Raw genomic sequence first — 20,400 nt, forward strand, 5'->3', positions numbered from 1 at the left:
CTGTCTTAATTGATTTTACCCTCTAAAATAGTTTTTAATCATATTTGTTTTTATATTGTTTTTATATTTATTTATTTTGGTGGAGCATAATATATATATATTTACAATTGTTTTTAACATGGCTGTGCAGCACTTGGGAAACGTTATTGTTGTTTAAATGTGCTATATAAATAAAGTGGATTGATTGATTGACACACATTTACGAGGGTAGTTCTGGAAAATCCCCTTATCTGCTTATTGTGTTACTAGTGTTTTAGTGAGATTATATGGTCGTACCTGTACAGCCTGAAAGTCGGAGGGGTGTGGTGACCGCCAGTGTCTCTGAGGGAAGCCACGTTTCTCGACGAGGCAAAGGCAGCGGGTCGGGCAGGGCTGAGATTTTAAATTTTTTTCCCCCTCCAACAACGGTGGAAGCATCCGACAGTCGGGGGCAGCAGGGTCGCAGCTGCCTCTTTGACAGGTGCAGGAGGAACGACGTAAGCTCTCCGCTCATGTCTACGGTAAGAGCCGACTTATTACCACCATTTTCTAATAATAATAATAATAATGGATTCGATTTATATCGCGCTTTTCTATTGATATTTACTCAAAGCGCTCACAGAGAAGTGGGAACCCATCATTCATTCACACCTGGTGGTGGTAAGCTACATCTGTAGCCACAGCTACGGCCCCTCCGACCACCACCAATCATTCATTCATCATTCATTCACCGGTGTGAGCGGCACCGGGGGCAAAGGGTGAAGTGTCCTGCCCAAGGACACAACGGCAGTGACTTTGATGTCCATAGGTGGGAAGCGAACCTGCGACCCTCGGGATTCTGGCACGGCCGCTCTACTCACCGAAACCTGCCGGTTGACACGTGGTAGGGAACCATGCTCGCTTGACCGCTCTGTTCCGTAATAAAGCTTCACCGTCATCTTTCGGGAATGTAAACAAGGAAACACCGGCTGTGTTTGTCTTGTTAAAGGCGGCCACAATACACCGCTTCCCACCTACATCTTTCTTCTTTGACGTCTCCATTATTAATTGAACGAATGATACTTACAAAATTTAAAATTGCAATTTAGTAAACTAAAGCGGCCGTATCGGCATGTGTTGCAATGTTAATATTTCATCATTGATATACAAACTATCAGACTGCGTGGTGGGTAGTAGTGGCTTTCAGTAGGCCTTTAACCAAGGTTTTCTCTTGACCGCTCTGTTCCATAGTAAAGCTTCACCGTCATCTTTCGGGAATGTAAACAAGGAAACACCGGCTGTGTTTGTGTTGTTAAAGGCGGCCGCAATACACCGCTTCCCACCTACATCGTTCTTCTTTGACGTCTCCATTATTAATTGAACAAATGATACTTACGAAATTTAAAATTGCAATTTAGTAAACTAAAGCGGCCGTATCAGCATGTGTTGCAATGTTAATATTTCATCTTTAATAAACAAACTATCAGACTGCGTGGTCGGTAGTAGTGGCTTTCAGTAGGCCTTTAACCAAGGTTTTCTCTTCCATTTTCTTCCATCGTTCCATTTTCTACCACTTATGCTGTTCAGGATCACGGAGAGCTGCGATTTATCCCGACTGACTTCAGGCAAAAAAAAGGCGGACTGGAGGCTGGAATGATCGGCAGTCAATCACTTTATAGAGAGAGACAACATTTACACTCACTCGCACCTTCAATGTGTGGGGACCCGCTAGGACTGAAGGATTTATCGTTTTCTAATCAAAAGTACGATCCCTACGTGCCAGTCAATCCTTGTTCAAGCAGAGCAGAAGCGTTTTTCGCATTTCAGGGTGTAAGTCGAGCCTGTTCACGGTGAATCTCAACCAATCAATCAATCAATGTTTATTTATATAGCCCTAAATCACATATGTCTCAAAGGGCTGGACAAGCCACAACAACATCTTCAGGTCCAGATCCCACATCAGGGCAAAGGGGAAAAACTCAACCCAATGGGACAATGAGAAACCTTGGTCGAGGACCCCAAATGTTTTCGTCCTGGGATCTTCACACTCACACGCACCCTACCCATGCTGTCGTCCTGGGATCTTCACACTCACACGCACCCTACCCATGCTGTCCAAACCTTTACGCCCTGTCCACAGTTTATATATTTATGCCACAGTGCACTCTTTTGTTTCATGTCTTTAGTCTTGCCATCGTGTTGTTTAAGTTTATAGTTAAATTTTCAACACAATTTCCCAACTCATATGGAAACAGGGTTTGTATGTATGATTTATAACAGCGCGATACAGAGATTACATCCACGGTAGACCTGATCATGAAACTCGGCACAATAATCCTATTCGCTGTCATATTGTTATTGACCGTCTCAAGGTGATGGATCAACATGTGTTATAGCTACAACCTTGCATAACTCGGTGAGAGTCGTGCCAGGGAACCAAGGAGTGAGTCCAAGGCTATTTTGATGTGAACATTTGAAGGGAACAATAACCCCCACCCCCCGCCGCACTCCCCCTGAGCTGTGTACAAATTCCAAGCAAGACCATGAAAAAAAGCTGCTCCGCGATGAGCCGAAATCAAAGGACGCCGCAACAGCATGCAAGCCGGCAGCCAGCGCTGATGTTTTTGATCAGGAAATAAGATTGAAGCCGGCTACTGCCGGAGGTTTTTGTTTTTGTTGTGAACACGTCTGAGTGGTAATACCGAACCCGGTGTTGTTTTTGAACCAGAAAACGTTTGTTCTCCAAACAAAGTGCACAAGGAAATGGCAGTTTGCACACGTTCACCATTGTGTCCTCCAAAGATAAAGTGAGGAAACAGTTGCGTTAGGACCAGATGTTTTTCTGAGGGAATTTAAGTTTCTGGTCAACCCCAAGTACTTTTGATGACACATAAACTGATTTTAAATGAATCCCAGAACAGAATAGGTATTTTGCATTTTATTCCAAAGCTTTGGGGAGACCAACCTATAGAACAACACATTCAATTCGCATCGCCTTAGTTGATCTAAAAAAAATACGGAAGTCCTGTCTTTTTCAATAGCCTACACACCTGTGGAATGTTCCAAATAAGTGTTTGATGAGCATTCCTCAATTTTATCAGTATTTGCCACTTTTCCCAACTTCTTTGTCACGTGTTGCTGGCATCATTTTCCAAAGTTAATGATTATTTGCAAAAAAAGAATGTTTATCAGTTTGAACATCAAATATGTTGTCTTTGTAGCATATTCAACTGAATATGGGTTGAAAAGGATTTGCAAATCATTGTATTCCGTTTATATTTACATCTAACACAATTTCACAACTCATACGGAAATGGGGTTCGTAGATCATGCAAAAGCACAGATTCCAACCATTGAAATACTTTGTATAGTTCAAGACTTACGGTCATTTGAAAACATGAGTGCACATCAATAATGCCGGGCACAGTTTCCATTTTTAGGATCTAAAACAACTATTTGGGAATGTCCGGCGGGCCAGATTGAAATACTTAACGGGCCGCATGTGGCCCCCGGGCCTTAATTTGCTTTATGCAGACTTGTATACTCTCATGCCCCTTTTTTAACTCACAAGTCTTACCAAACGCTATTCAATTGTTCAATTTCCTGGTTTCTCCAGACAAAAAAGCATGAGTTAAATTGAATGTGATGCATAATATCCATGCTTGTTCTTTCTCTGCTTTGGTTCCTCGAAAGGTCCGCAACAACCATGGCCGTCTTGTGGCTGTCCACACTTGCCCCCATCTTTCTGGCTTTCGTCTCCAAACCGTCGCTCGGCTGTCCCTCCAGTTGCCGCTGTTACAGTCTCACGGTGGAGTGCGGCTCTCTTGGAGTCAAAGGAATCCCCCAGGATGTCCCTTCCTTCACTGAGGTCAGTGAGTAGTTCAGATCACGACTGACCTCCACGAGGGTATCAGTGATTTATTTTCCATCGACACGATTGTGATCCGGGCAGCGCGGTGTGGTGGAAGAAGGGTTAGTGCGTCTGCCTCACAATACGAAAGGTCCCGAGTAGTCCTGGGTTCGATCCCGGGCTCGGGATCATTCTGTGTGGAGTTGGCATATACTCTGCCTTCCTTCCACCGACAAAATCACGCACCTGGGGATAGGTTGATTGGCAACACTAGTATATGAATGTGAGTGAATGTTGTCCGTCTATCTGTGTTGGTCCTGCGACAAGGTGGCGACTTGTCCAGGGTGAGATAGGCTCCAGCACCCTCGCGACCCCGAACGGGACAGAAATTCGGATGGATGTTTGGAGGAGAAAAGGTGAGGCCTTTAATCCCAGGAACACCAGCCTTACCGTCGAGCAAGGTGGTGGTAGTATTATGCTCTGGGCCTGTTTTGCTGCCAATGGAACTGGTGCCTTACAGAGAGTGAATGGGACGATGAAACCTAAAATCATTAGCCCGGAGGGTTGGGTCTTGGGCGCAGTTGGGTGTTCCAACTGGACAATGACCCAGAAACATACGTCAGAAGTGGTAAAGGAATGGCGAAATCAGACTCGAATTAAGGTTTTAGATTGCCCACATGGACAAAGATAAGACCTTCTGGAGGGAAAGTTCTGTGGTCAGATGAGTACGTGCTCCAAGTACGTGCTCCAATCACTCTATCACAAAAATTATACGAGTTGTAGAAATGATTGGAAATTCATGTTCTTTACAAGTGTATGTAAACTTTGGACCACAACTGTATACTGCTTGTTTTCATCATTGAGCTGGGACTATCCCTTCTGACTTCACTCTGGACTGGTCACCAGTCAGTTGCGTGGCCTGGTCCAGTCCGTACTTCCCTTTTGCCATGGGCTCCAACCTGGGTCCTCCTAACAACCGGAGCTCTTAAGGTGTTACGGAGTGAGGTTTACCAAATAACCAGTCGCAGTCACACCTATTAACCTCAGTCGGAGTCTTGGACGAGGCTCTAGCATGTTTTCCCCAGGCAAAGACTCTAACCCAGTCTCCTCAGTGTGAACCCCGACTACCATACCACTCTCTGCGTTATCCATTCCAGCCTATTAGATCGAAACGATTGTGGTCAATCATTTTGGAGTGACCTGCTCAGATGTAAGCCTAACAACCAGAGCTCTAAAGGTGTTTCGGAGTGAGGTTTACCAAATAACCAGTCGCAGTCACACCTATTAACCTCAGTCGGAGTCTTGGACGAGGCTCTAGCATGTTCTCCAGGCAAAGACTCTAACCCAGTCTCCTCAGTGTGAACCCTGACTACCATACCACCCTTCGCGTGATCCATTCCAGCCTGTTAGAGGGAGACGATTGTGGTTAATCATTTCGGAGCGACCTGCTCGGATGTAAGCCTAACAACCGGAGCTCTTAAGTTGTTACGGAGTGAGGTTTACCAAATAACTAGTCGCAGTCACACCTATTAACCTCAGTCGGAGTCCTGGACGAGGCTCTAGCATGTTCTCCAGGCAAAGACTCTAACCCAGTCTCCTCAGTGTGAACCCCGACTACCATACTACTCTCTGGTGATCCATTCCAGCCTGTTAGAGGGAGACGATTATGGTTAATCATTTCGGAGCGACCCGCTCGGATGTAAGCCTATCAACCGGAGCTCTTAAGTTGTTACGGAGTGAGGTTTACCAAATAACCAGTCGCAGTCACACCTATTAACCTCAGTCGGAGTCTTGGACGAGGCTCTAGCACGTTCTCCCCAGGCAAAGACTCTAACCCAGTCTCCTCAGTGTGAACCCCAACTACCAAACCACCCTCTGCGTGATCCATTCCAGCCTATTAGATCGAAACGATTGTGGTTAATCATTTCGGAGCAACCCTCTCGGATGTAAGCCTAACAAGTCCTCTTAACAACCGGAGCTCTTAAGGTGTTACGGAGTGAGGTTTACAAAATAACCAGTCGCAGTCATACCTATTAACCTCAGTCGGAGTCTTGGACGAGGCTCTAGCACGTTCTCCAGGTAAAGTTCTCTAACCCAGTCTCCTCAGTGTGAACGCCGACTACCATACCACTCTCTGCGTGATCCATTACAGCCTATTAGATCGAAACGATTGTGGTTAATCGTTTCGGAGCGACCCGTTCGGATGTAAGCCTAACAAGTCCTCCTAACAACCGGAGCTCTTAAGGTGTTTCGGAGTGAGGTTTACCAAATAACCAGTCGCAGTCACACCTATTAACCTCAGTCAGAGTCTTGGACGAGGCTCTAGCATGTTCTCCCCAGGCAAAGACTCTAACCCAGTCTCCTCAGTGTGAATCCGACTACCATACCGCCCTCTGCGTGATCCATTCCAGCCTATTAGATCGAAACGATTGTAGTCAATCATTTTGGAGCGACCCGCTCGGATGTAAGCCTATCAACCGGAGCTCTTAAGTTGTTACGGAGTGAGGTTTACCAAATAACCAGTCGCAGTCACACATATTAACCTCAGTCGGAGTCTTGGACGAGGCTCTAGCACGTTCTCCCCAGGCAAAGACTCTAACCCAGTCTCCTCAGTGTGAACCCCGACTACCAAACCACCCTCTGCGTGATCCATTCCAGCCTATTAGATCGAAACGATTGTAGTCAATCATTTTGGAGCGACCCGCTCGGATGTAAGCCTAACAACCGGAGCTCTTAAGTTGTTACGGAGTGAGGTTTACCAAATAACTAGTCGCAGTCACACCTATTAACCTCAGTCGGAGTCTTGGACGAGGCTCTAGCATGTTCTCCAGGCAAAGACTCTAACCCAGTCTCCTCAGTGTGAACCCCGACTACCATACCACTCTCTGCGTGATCCATTCCAGTCTGTTAGAGGGAGACGATTGTGGTTAATCATTTCGGAGCGACCTGCTCGGATGTAAGCCTAACAACCGGAGCTCTTAAGGTGTTACAGAGTGAAGTTTACCAAATAACCAGTCGCAGTCACACCTAATAACCTCAGTCGGAGTCTGGGACAAGGCTCTAGCATGTTTTCCCCAGGCAAAGACTCTAACCCAGTCTCCTCAGTGTGAACCCCGACTACCATACCGCCCTCTGCGTGATCCATTCCAGCCTATTAGATCGAAACGATTGTGGTTAATCATTTCGGAGCCACCCGCTCGGATGTAAGCCTAACAAATCCTCCTAACAACCGGAGCTCTTAAGGTGTTACGGAGTGAGGTTTACCAAATAACCAGTCGCAGTCACACCTATTGACCTCAGTCGGAGTCTTGGACGAGGCTCTATCATGTTCTCTAGGCAAAGACTCTAACCCAGTCTCCTCAGTGTGAACCCCGACTACCATACCACTCTCTGCATGATCCATTCCAGCCTAATAGATCGAAACGATTGTGGTTAATCATTTTGGAGCGACCTGCTCGGATGTAAGCCTAACAAGTCCTCCTAACAACCGGAGCTCTTAAGGTGTTTCGGAGTGAGGTTTACCAAATAACCAGTCGCAGTCACACCTATTAACCTCAGTCGGAGTCTTGGACGAGGCTCTAGCATGTTCTCCCAGGCAAAGACTCTAACCCAGTCTCCTCAGTGTGAACCCCGACTACCATAACACCCTCTGCGTGATCCCTTCCAGCCTATTAGATCGAAACGATTGTGGTTAATCATTTTGGAGCGACCAGCTCGGATGTAAGCCTAACAACCGTAGCTCTTAAGGTGTTTCGGAGTGAGGTTTACCAAATAACCAGTCGCAGTCACACCTATTAACCGCAGTCGGAGTCTTGGACGAGGCTCTAGCATGTTTCCCCCAGGCAAAGACTCTAACCCAGTCTCCTCAGTGTGAACCCCGACTACCAAACCACCCTCTGCGTGATCCATTCCAGCCTATTAGATCGAAACGATTGTGGTTAATCATTTCGGAGCGACCCTCTCGGATGTAAGCCTAACAAGTCCTCTTAACAACCGGAGCTCTTAAGGTGTTACGGAGTGAGGTTTACCAAATAACCAGTCGCAGTCATACCTATTAACCTCAGTCGGAGTCTTGGACGAGGCTCTAGCACGTTCTCCAGGTAAAGACTCTAACCCAGTCTCCTCAGTGTGAATCCGACTACCATACCGCCCTCTGCGTGATCCATTCCAGCCTATTAGATCGAAACGATTGTAGTCAATCATTTTGGAGCGACCCGCTCGGATGTAAGCCTAACAAATCCTCCTAACAACCGGAGCTCTTAAGGTGTTACGGAGTGAGGTTTACCAAATAACCAGTCACAGTCACACCTATTGACCTCAGTCGGAGTCTTGGACGAGGCTCTATCATGTTCTCTAGGCAAAGACTCTAACCCAGTCGCCTCAGTGTGAACTCCGACTACCATACCACTCTCTGCGTGATCCATTCCAGCCTAATAGATCGAAACGATTGTGGTTAATCATTTTGGAGCGACCTGCTCGGATGTAAGCCTAACAAGTCCTCCTAACAACCGGAGCTCTTAAGTTGTTACGGAGTGAGGTTTACCAAATAACCAGTCGCAGTCACACCTATTAACCTCAGTCGGAGTCTTGGACGAGGCTCTAGCATGTTCTCCAGGCAAAGACTCTAACCCAGTCTCCTCAGTGTGAACCCCGACTACCATACCACTCTCTGCGTTATCCATTCCAGCCTATTAGATTGAAACGATTGTGGTTAATCATTTTGGAGCGACCTGCTCGGATGTAAGCCTAACAACCGGAGCTCTTAAGGTGTTACGGAGTGAAGTTTACCAAATAACCAGTCGCAGTCACACCTAATAACCTCAGTCGGAGTCTGGGACAAGGCTCTAGCATGTTTTCCCCAGGCAAAGACTCTAACCCAGTCTCCTCAGTGTGAACCCCGACTACCATACCGCCCTCTGCGTGATCCATTCCAGCCTATTAGATCGAAACGATTGTGGTTAATCATTTCGGAGCCACCCGCTCGGATGTAAGCCTAACAAATCCTCCTAACAACCGGAGCTCTTAAGGTGTTACGGAGTGAGGTTTACCAAATAACCAGTCACAGTCACACCTATTGACCTCAGTCGGAGTCTTGGACGAGGCTCTATCATGTTCTCTAGGCAAAGACTCTAACCCAGTCGCCTCAGTGTGAACTCCGACTACCATACCACTCTCTGCGTGATCCATTCCAGCCTAATAGATCGAAACGATTGTGGTTAATCATTTTGGAGCGACCTGCTCGGATGTAAGCCTAACAAGTCCTCCTAACAACCGGAGCTCTTAAGGTGTTTCGGAGTGAGGTTTACCAAATAACCAGTCGCAGTCACACCTATTAACCTCAGTCGGAGTCTTGGACGAGGCTCTAGCATGTTCTCCCAGGCAAAGACTCTAACCCAGTCTCCTCAGTGTGAACCCCGACTACCATAACACCCTCTGCGTGATCCCTTCCAGCCTATTAGATCGAAACGATTGTGGTTAATCATTTTGGAGCGACCCTCTCGGATGTAAGCCTAACAACCGTAGCTCTTAAGGTGTTTCGGAGTGAGGTTTACCAAATAACCAGTCGCAGTCACACCTATTAACCGCAGTCGGAGTCTTGGACGAGGCTCTAGCATGTTTCCCCCAGGCAAAGACTCTAACCCAGTCTCCTCAGTGTGAACCCCGACTACCATACCACCCTCTGCGTGATCCATTCCAGTCTGTTAGAGGGAGACGATTGTGGTTAATCATTTCGGAGCGACCCGCTCGGATGTAAGCCTAGGGGCCGGGGCCAATGATTCATCCGTGCTCAGAAAGTGACCCCCTGATCATCTGTCAAGAAGATGTTTAACATCACCTCGTATTCCCTTCATGGGGTCAGGCTCGGGCTCATGAATATTGATGAAAACCATGTCTGGAATAATTCCTTCCATTAACCTCCGTCATTAAGTCCGTCTTGTTTATCGCACTTTATCCCGTGGCCTCTCCTTTTTAAAATAAAAAAATCAAAAGGACGAGTGCAAGGTATGATTAATCTAGGAAATAGCGGCCATGCATTATTCATCGCCGCTTAGGGAGTTGTTGTCTTCAAACAGCCCCGCAATATTTGTTAAATGTTCACGCCGCTCGGACTGCTTTGCATTTTGGCAATAGAGCGCAATGACAAGAAGACAGATACAACTCCAGAGGACCTCTGCCAAGCCACAAAACATTGAGCCGTATATCAATGCACTCTAAAGATCTGAAAGCCCGCTCACAGGGGCTGGGATTGCTACTTCGGTTATAAAATATGCCATTAGCTTTGGAGTCATTGAGTCCATTAGTCATTTTTCAGATGTCATATTGTTTGGGAAGTCATTTGAACGGATCTTTTTCTGGCGGGGCAATAGATTACAGACTGTAGTGAAGTAGGCCGGCTTCGTCGCGTGAAGAAGCCTATATCGAATGACCATATTCGATATACAGCTCAATATTTTTTCCGTAAAGTAAAACCAAAACAGTCCTAGTTACCGGAGATACTACAATACTGACTAATAAAGTCCAATTAATGACTTACTGTACGTTTTTCAAAGACATGCACCTGGGGATAGGTTGATTGGCGACACTAAATTGGCCCTAGTGTGTGAATGTGGTCTGTCTGTCTGTGGCGACTTGTCCAGGGCGTACGCCGCCTTCCGCCCGATTGTAGCTGAGATAGGCACCAGCGCCCCCCGCGACCCCAATAGGGACAAGCGGGTAGAAAATGGATAGATGGATGGATGTACGTTTTACAATAAGTGTTTGAAAAAGAGAGTTAAAAGTGGGGCTCGGTCAGATCTAGTCTTAGACTTAGATATTGGTCAGATCTAGTTGTCTTAGACCTACATTGGTCAGATCTAGTCTTGGATTAGATTAGCCAGATCGAGTCATGGACTTAGACTGGTCAGTTCTAGTCGTTTTAGACTTAAAATGGTCAGATTGAGTCTTAGTCTTAGAGTGGTCAGATTGAATCATGGATTTAGATTGGTCAGATTCAGTCTTAGACTTACATTGGTCAGATTTAGTCTTGGACTTACATTAGTCAGCTCTTGCCGTCTTAGACTTAGATTGGTCAGAGCTAATGTTAGACTTAGATTGGTCAGATCTAGTCTTAGACTTAAAATTGTCAGATCCAGTCTAAGACTTACATTAGTCAGATCAAGTCATGGACTTAGATTGGTCAGTTCTAGTTGTCTTTGACTTAGATTGGTGAGATCTAGTCTTAGACTTACATTAGTCAGATCAAGTCATGGACTTAGATTGGTCAGCTGTAGTAATCTTAGACTTAGATTGGTCAGATATAGTCGTCTTAGACTTAGATTGGTCAGATCTAGTGTTAGACTTACATTAGTCAGATCAAGTCATGGACTTAGATTGGTCAGCTGTAGTAATCTTGGACTTAGATTGGTCAGATATAGTCGTCTTAGACTTACATTAGTCAGATCGAGTCATTGACTTAGATTGGTCAGATATAGTCGTCTTAGACTTACATTAGTAAGATGGAGTCATGGACTTAGATTGGTCAGCTCTAGTCGTTTTAGAATTAGATTGGTCAGATTGAGTCTTAGTCTTAGATTGGTCAGATTGAATCATGGATTTAGATTGGTCAGATATAGTCGTCTTGGACTTACATTGGTCAGATTTAGTCTTGGACTTACATTAGTCAGCTCTTGCCATCTTAGACTTAGATTGGTCAGAGCTAATATTAGACTTAGATTGGTCAGATCTAGTCTTTGACTTAGATTGGTCAGATGTAGTCTTAGACTTACATTAGTCAGATCGAGTCATGGACTTAGATTTGTCAGATATAGTTGTCTTAGACTTAGATTGGTCAGATCTAGTTTTAGACTTAGATTGGTCAGATATAGCCGTCTTAAACATACATTAGTCAGCTCGAGTAATGGACTTAGATTGGTCAGTTCTCGTCGTCTTGGACTTAGATTGGTGAGATCTAGTCTTAGACTTACATTAGTCAGATCAAGTCATGGACTTAGATTGGTCAGCTCTAGTCATCTTAGACTTAGATAGGTCGGATCAAGTTTTAGACTTATATTGGTCAGATCGAGTTTTAGACTTATATTGGTAAGATATAGTCGTCTTAGACTTAGATTGGTCAGATCTAGTCTTAGACTTACATTAGTCAGATCGAGTCATTGACTTAGATTGGTCAGATATAGTAGTTTTAGACTTAGATTGGTCAGATCTATTCATGGACTTAGATTGGTCAGATCTAGTCTTAGACTTAGATTGGTCAGATATAGTCTTAGACTTAGATTGGTCAGATCTAGTCTTAGACTTACATTAGTCAGATCACGTCATGGACTTAGATTGGACAGATATAGTCCTTCTAGACTTAGATTGGCCAGCTCTAGTCGTCTTCGTCTTAGATTGGTCAGCTCTAGTTGTCTTAGGCTTAGATTGGTCAGATAGAATCATGGACTTAGATTGGTCTTATCAAGTCTAGAAGTTAGTGCCAAAACCACAACTATTTATAGTCCAACACAAGTATGGGCAATGCAACGAGCAACCCTCTGTCAGTACCACTGACAGCCGTCAAAAACCGAACAGTGATCAATTGATTGCCCTGAGAACACAATGATCTGGATGATTGAGAACATCCATAGACAAAAAATAATTATTTTATGAATTAAATGTATTTTTTATTGTCCAACCTTACAGACCTTGTTCCTCCAGGACAATGCTATCGTACAGATCCGTCTCCAGGACCTGACCCGCCTGGGTAGCCTCCATTACCTGTACCTCCAAAACAACAGCATTTCGGCTCTGGAGCCAGGAGCCTTTCTCAGCCAGCGCCAGCTCCTTGAGCTCGCCCTCAACGGAAACCTCATACATCTGGTTACCCCGGGCATGTTCCGAGGTCTTGAGCACCTTCGGATCCTCTACCTTGCGGGGAATCAGATCACCCGAGTGCAGGACAACACCTTCCGGGGGTTGCAGGTTGGTACGGAATATGTATTGTCCCAGTCAAAAATACTTTTAATCGCTGAGTGAAACATTTGTAATTCTTTATGAATCTTTTGTTATTATTATTATCCATCCCTCTCTGGACAGCGCCTTCAGGAACTCCACTTGCAGGAAAACAGCATAGAGCTGCTGGCGGACAAAGCCCTGTCCGGATTGTCGTCTCTGGCTCTTCTGGATCTCAGCAGAAACAATCTCCATACCTTGGGAGCCTCGTCGCTCAAACCACTCGTCAGCCTGCAGGTGCTCCGAGTCACAGGTTTGAAGAAATCCCCTGCACTTAAAATTATTCTTGTTTTGCTCCATTTGTAAAAAGGATTCTCCTCTATTAGCTGCCACCTTAACGTGGTGGAGGAGTTTGCGTGTCCCAATGATCCTAGGGGCTATGTTGTCCGCCCCTGGTAGGGTCTCCCAAGACAAACAGGTCCTAGGTGAAGGATCAGACAAAGAGCAGCTCAAAGACCTTTTATGAAGAAGACATATCAAGGACCCAGATTTCCCTCGCCCGGACGCGGGTCACCGGGGCCTCCCTCTTGAGCCAGGCCCGGGGGTGGGGCACGAGGGCGTTGCATTGGAGGGGGTTGCATTGGAGGGGGGACCCTCCAATGGGCTCACCACCCATAGCAGGGGCCATAGAGGTATCAGACTTATTGTGGCAGTCCGCTCCCTGTACGATCAGTGTCAGAGCTTGGTCCGCATTGCCGGCAGTAAGTCGGACACATTTCCAGTGAGGGTTGGATTCCACCAAGGATGTCCTTTGTCACCGATTCTGTTCATTACTTTCATGGACAGAATTTCTAGGCGCAGTCAGGGCGTTGAGGGGTTCCGGTTTGGTGGCTGCCGGATTAGGTTTCTGCTTTTTGCAGATGATGCGGTCCTGATGGCTTCATCTGGCCGGGATCTTCAGCTCTCACTGGATCAGTTCGCAGCCGAGTGTGAAGCGACCGGAATGAGAATCAGCACCTCCAAGTACGAGTCCATGGTTCTCGCCCGGAAAAGGGGGTGGAGTGCCATCTCCGGGTTGGGGAGGAGACCCTGCCCCAAGTGGAGGAGTTCAAGTACCTAGGATTCTTGTTCACGAGTGGGGGAAGAGTGGATCGTGAAATCGACAGGCGGCTCAGTGCGGCGTCTTCAGTAATGCGGACGTTGTACCGATCTGTTGTGGTGAAGAAGGAGCTGAGCCGGAAGGCAAAGTTCTCAATTTACCGGTCGATCTGCATTCCCATCCTCACCTATGGTCATGAGCTTTGGGTCATGACCGAAAGGATAAGATCACGGGTACAAGCGGCCGAAATTAGTTTCCTCCGCCGTGTGGCGGGGCTCTCCCTTAGAGATTGGGTGAGAAGCTCTGCCATCCGGGAGGAACTCAAAGTAAAGCCGCTGCTCCTCCACATGGAGAGGAGCCAGATGAGGTGGTTCGGGCATCTGGTCAGGATGCCACCCGAACCTCTCCCTAGGGAGGTGTTTAGGGCACGTACAACCGGTAAGAGGTCACGAGGAAGACCCAGGACACGTTGGGAAGACTATATCTCCCGGCTGGCCTGGGAACGCCTCGGGATCCCCCCCCGGGAAGAGCTAGACGTAGTGACTGGGGAGAGAAAAGTCTGGGCTTCCCTGCTTAGGCTGCTGCCCCCACGACCCAACCTCGGATAAGTTGAAGAAGATGGACGGATGGAGGGTAAAAAGGATTCAGGGTTTGTTGATTTCACAAATCCGTCTTGCCGGGCTTCAAACTGGGAAGATGGTGCTCCTTGAAAACAATCATCCAAAGGAAAAGCTGACGACGTTTTAGAAGTGATTGCCAGCTGGTAAACAGTGGGAGCCCAGAAATTATTATTGCGGGTGTTGTCGTAGCAACGGTTTTATCAAAACAAAAAAAAAACATTTCTTCAAGGAATAATCAATAAATGCAACATTCTCATCTTCAGCGACAAATGACAAAAGCAAATCTCAAAGGGGAGAAACATTGGATACATAATTGCCGTCTTAGCTTTTGTTTTATTTTTTTTAAAGAGTCTGCCCTTTTCTAGACCGTTTTTATTAGGCTCTTCTTATTGCCAGGTTCATACTGATACCAGATCTTTATGCTCTGTCGGGTTTCAAATATAAATATTGATACTTTTGATACGAAATGATGTACATTGTCTAACATAACTTAACAGGAAGCCAGTTTAAAGTTACAAAATCATTGAGATCTCGTCCAAAAAATATATATATTCCCCCTATATAAGTATATAATGTGCAAGCCCAGCGCAACACTGTGCTGTGCTCAGTCATTCAGTCTGTCATTTGTTTTTGTTCAGGAAAATCACTGGCCAATTAAAATGAGTCTTCGTATAATAAATCAGGAAGTCTTTGTAGCCATTTGGACACAACTACATACTGAGTTGAATGCACCCGTAAACATGAAATAACGCATTCAGTACAGAAAAGGACATTATTAGGGACCGAATGTCCCTTTGGGACAGAGGACCCTTTTGCATTTCTAGCGTTTTATTCATTCTTTATTATTATTCCGCAGCTTTGAGCTGTAATTTGACTCCCTTAACATGCTTCAAAACTCATAAAATTTAACACACACATCAGTACAGGCGAACATTGCGATTTAATCAAAAACCTAACCCCAAAACTAAAAATTTCACTCTAGAGACCCCTAAGAAGAAAACACAGACAGAACTGCCTCTAACTTCCAGTAGGAATGTCGTAGTGACATAAAACAAAACCCTCTATGTAGGTCTCACTTAGACCTAGATTTCATACGCTAACATCCTTCAGCAAAAATCAACAGGAAGTTTGCAATTCCCCCTTCAAAACAAAAGTTTTGTAAAAATACTCACCTTTGCCTCTTTGAGCTGTAATTTAACCCCCTTAACATGCTTCAAAACTCACCAAACTGGACACACATCAGGACTGGCGAAAATTGCGATCTAATCAAAAAAACCTAAACCCAAAGCTCTAGCACCCCCTAGGAATAAAACAGTCAAAACTGCTACTAGGAATAAAACAGACAAAACTGCCCGTAACTTCTAGTAAGAATGTCGTACAGACATGAAACAAAACCTCTATGTAGGTCTCACTTAGACCTACATTTCATATATTGACAACTCCCAGCAAAAATCAACAGGAAGTTTGCAATTCCCCCTCCAAAACAAAAGTTTTGTTAAAACCGGTCACCTTTTTTCAAACATTATCTCCTCTGAGCGCGTTTGTTGTGTCGGCTTCAAACTACCACAGGAGGGAGATTGAACCCTTCTGATTAAAAGTAAAGACAATGAATGGTCCGGTTTTGATTTTATTAGCCTTCAAAGAACTTTGGATATGTTTGCACAAAGTATCGGTATCGCCGATACCAGCCTAAACCTTTATCAGTGGTATTGCACATCACTGCCAGCTGGATTTATTTAACTAACTCCGACAGAAGATGATTGGATTTAGGAAAGTGTTGGTGATCTGATTTTTCACCCCACATTTTTCGGAACTTTAAAATTCAGTACTGAGACGTTCCTAGCACATTAGGAGTGGGTGATACTGGGATTTTTGATATCAGTCCAATACCAGATAAATACAAAGCTAGCTAGTATCGCCGATACCGTTGCTTTTGACTTGAAATGTCATGATGATCCGAATTGTGATTCTTATTTAATGCGATTCTTAGCACAATAAACTATACTGCAATAATAATAATAATAACAGTGATAGGAAATGTTCATATTGTTACATACCAAACTATAACACAAAGCTAAAATACTGAAGTTCTGTCTCGGTAGCTTAGATTATATTCAACTATATTAAATACGTTTTTAACGATCTTTAAAGCACATAATTTATTGAATTTTTATTATTTTTTTATTGTATTTTATTGGCTGCCAGTAGTTTGCAGTGTTTTTTTTTTCATTTTACATTTTCATGAAAGCGATTTTGCATTAAATTCCCTTACTGCAGTGGTCCCCTACCACTGGTACTGGGCCGCTGAAGAATTTTTCATTATTATTATTTTTATTTTTATTTTAATTAAATCAACATAAAAGACACAAAATACACTTACAATTAGTGCACCAACCCAAAAAACCTCCCTGTTTCATGACAAAAAAACAAAAACAAACCCCACACCCACCCCACCCCACCCCCGCCCACGCCGGGCAACCGGGACAATTTATCAAGCGTTGACCGGTCCGCACCTACAAAAAGGTTGAGGACCACTGCCTTACTGTACCGAAACTGAACTGAATCGAACCGTGACCTTGAAACCGACCCGTGATTATGGCGTACCGTTCCACTGCTTTTTGATTTTCTCCGTAATGCAAGAAACCATCCATCCATCCATCCATCTTCCGCTTATCCAAAGTCGGGTCGCGGTGTCAGCCGCCTAAGCAGAAAACCCCAGACTTCCCTCTCCCCAGCTACTTGGTTGCGGCTATTCCCGGGAGATCCCGAGGTGTTCCCAGGCTACCGTGTCCTGGGTCTTCTCCGTGGTCCCCTACCGGTCGGAAGCACCCTAAACACCTCCCCGGGGAGGCGATCGGGTAGCCTCCTGACCAGATGCCCGAACCGCCTCATCTGGCTCGTCTCCATGTGGAGGAGCAATGGCTTTACTCTGTGTTCCTCTCGAATGACGGAGCTTCTCACCCCATCTCTAAGGGAGAGCACCGCCACCTGTCGGAGGAAACTCATTTCGACCGCTCGTACCTGTGATCTTGTCCCTTCAGCCATAACTCAAAGCTCATGACCATAGGTGAGGATAGGAATGTAGATCGACCGGTAAATTAGGGGCTTTGCTTTCCTGCTTAGCTCCTTTTTCACCACGACGGACCGATGCAGGGTCCGCATCACTGCTGTCGATCACACGATCCATGCAAGACATACTTTTTGTCACCACAGACAAAAACAGCCTAACCGAATCGAGTTAATTGGATTCCAATACTTCTTTTGCCTGCCTCCAGAGAATCCTTGGCGTTGTGACTGTGCTCTTGGCTGGCTGAGGACATGGATCGGCGAGGACGGGCAGCGGCTGCTGAGCACGGCGGAGCAGCGCCGGCTGATGTGTTCGGAGCCACCCCGCCTCTCCCACCTCAGCCTGGGGGAGGTGGCTCCGAACAGCCTGGTGTGCATCCCCCCAGTTGTGCAGCTTGAGCCCAGCCATCTAACCGTCCGACTTGGGGAGAGCCTGAGAGTCTCCTGTGAAGCCTCTGGGTACCCTCAGCCTCAGGTGACCTGGAAAAAGTCTTCGAACGGTAAGGCCCAGTTGTCCCCTCGAGGCTTAGTTCAAGAAACGGGTCCCAATGGCGAGCTTTTCCGGCCTGGCGTTAGAGGAGTTGTCACAGCCCTACCCAGCAGTGGGGCGATGAAGATTGGAGAAGTCAACGGGGTTGTGCGTGGGACTGAGGAGGGCGGTGAAAGGGACAGCTTTGACCCGGACTTGGGCAGCGGAATGCTCTTCCTTAGCAATGTGACGGTGGCACATGCTGGTCGCTATGAGTGTGAAGCATGGAACCCTGGTGGTGTGGCCAGGGTCACCTTTCACTTAGCCGTCAACATGTCCTCTTCCTCATATCCATCCCAATTCTGGCCTCAATTAAACACCCACTCGTTGGTTTCTTCTTCGTCTAAATCCTTCCCCCAGCCAGAGGTGGCGGATGTTAGCCAGGAGCCACTTTACGAGCAAGACAGCATGGACTTCAGCGCTCTTGGCCCAGCCACGCAAACCGTCATCGCGGTCGGCATCTCCTTACTGGCGCTGACTGCTATCCTCCTGCTGATTATGATCTACACCCGACACCAGCAGTACCATAAAGAGGACGCGGGGTCCTACTGCACGAGCAAAGAGGAAAGCATCATCTATGTGAACGATTACTCCGACGGACCCACAACTTTTGCACAGCTGGAGGAGTACAGCGACGACCACGGCCACGAGATGTACATACTTAACCGAGCCGGGCCTGTGGGCACCGCCTCGGTGAGGTGTCCCATGATGGGGGGGTATGTCCAACCGACGGGCATGAAAGAAGCTCTACTGGACCATGGAGTGGTTCAGACCCTGTCCAGATCGGGAGGCATGGGGGTTCGGAGGAAACCAGGCGATGGCGGCGAAGGGCCTTTAACAACAGACCCGGAAGAGGTCTTTCTAAGTCAAAGTCTCCTCTTTGGGTCGCAGCTTGCTTACGAAATCCACTGCTAAATCTGTTCCAACGCATATAATTGATCCAAAATACAAACCCCGTCTTGAAATGAGTTGAGAATTTGTGTTTGATGTAAATATAAACGGAATAGAATGATTTGCAAATCATTTTCAACCCATGTTCAGTTGAATGCGCTACAAAGACAAGATATTTGAGGTTCAAACTCAAACTTTATTACTTAGAATTTCATGGCTGCACCACGTGCCAAAGTAGTTGGGAAAGGGCATGTTCACCACTGTGTTACATCACATTTTCTTTTAACAACACAATAAACGTTTGGGAAGTGAGGAAACTAATTGTTGAAGCTTTAAAAGTGGAATTCTTTCCCATTCTTGTTTTATGTAGAGCTTCAGTCCTTCAACAGTCCGGGGTCGTATTTTAGGCTTCATAATGCGCCACACATTTTCCATGGGAGACATGTCTGGACTGCAGGCGGGCCAGGAAAGTACACGCACTCTTTTTTTTTACGAAGCCACGCTGTTGTAACACGTGCTGAATGTGGCTTGGCATTGTCTTCCTGAAACAAGCAGGGGCGTCCATGAAACAAAACCTCTATGTAGGTCTCACTTAGACCTACATTTCATATATTGACAACTCCCAGCAAAAATCAACAGGAAGTTTGCAATTCTCCCTTCAAAAATCAACAGATGTGTAAGTTACCCATGCCTTAGGCACTAATGCACCCCCATACCATCACAGATGCTGGCTTTTGAACTTTGCGTCGGTAACAGTCTGGATGGTTCACTTCCCCTTTGGTCCGGGTGACACCATGTCGAATATTTCCAAAAACAATTTGAAATGTGGACTCGTCAGACCATAGAACACTTTTCCACTTTGCATCAGTCCATCTTAGATGATCTCGGGCCCAGAGAAGCCGGCGGCGTTTCTGGATGTTGTTGATAAATGGCTTTCGCTTTGCATAGTAGTGAAGTGAAGTGAATTCTGTTTATATAGCGCTTTTCTGTAGTGACTCAAAGCGCTTTACATAGTGTGGGTGGCACTTTGAGCAGGTGGGTAAAGTGTCTTGCCCAAGGCCACAACGGCAGTGACCGGGCTGGCGGAAGCAGGAATCAAACCTGGAGCCCTCAGAGCTTTAACTTGCACTTAAAGATGTAGCGACCAACTGTAGTTAGTGACAGTGGTTTTTCTGAAGTGTTTGAGCCCATGTGGTGATATCCTTTAGAGATTGATGTCGGTGCCGTCTGAGGGATCGAACGTCACGGTCATTCAGTGTTTTTGATCCATCCTTTCTTGTGAAAGACTGAGCATTTTACGGGAAGCTGTTTTTATACCCAATCATGGCAACCCACCTGTTGCCAATCAGCCTGCACACCTGTGGGATGTTCCAAATAAGTGTTTGATGAGCATTTCTCAACTTCTTTGTCACGTGTTGCTGGCATCAAATTCTATTTATGAGTTTGAACATGAAATATGTTG

The 20,400-nt window shown here is 45.9% G+C and overlaps 1 protein-coding gene and 1 long non-coding RNA gene across 2 annotated transcripts in view; one reads left to right on the top strand and one right to left on the bottom strand.

The window, feature by feature from the left end:
• The window catches only part of LOC133545020 (uncharacterized), a 108,239-nt gene that overhangs the window by 66,215 nt on the left and 21,624 nt on the right, over positions 1-20,400 (bottom strand). The window lies entirely within an intron of this gene.
• lrrc24 (leucine rich repeat containing 24) overlaps positions 1-20,400 on the top strand; it is a 44,439-nt gene that overhangs the window by 23,808 nt on the left and 231 nt on the right. The window contains exons 2-5 of the mRNA XM_061890309.1: positions 3,652-3,826; positions 12,485-12,763; positions 12,878-13,046; positions 17,728-20,400. The exon at positions 17,728-20,400 is cut by the window's right edge and continues 231 nt beyond it. Of these exons, the coding sequence (XP_061746293.1) occupies positions 3,665-3,826; positions 12,485-12,763; positions 12,878-13,046; positions 17,728-18,962 (1,845 nt within the window). The 5' untranslated portion in view covers positions 3,652-3,664 and the 3' untranslated portion in view covers positions 18,963-20,400. The remainder of the gene's footprint in view (positions 1-3,651; positions 3,827-12,484; positions 12,764-12,877; positions 13,047-17,727) is intronic.

Source organism: Nerophis ophidion, linkage group LG28, assembly GCF_033978795.1.
Source record: "Nerophis ophidion isolate RoL-2023_Sa linkage group LG28, RoL_Noph_v1.0, whole genome shotgun sequence".
Classification (NCBI taxonomy): Eukaryota; Metazoa; Chordata; class Actinopteri; order Syngnathiformes; family Syngnathidae; genus Nerophis; species Nerophis ophidion.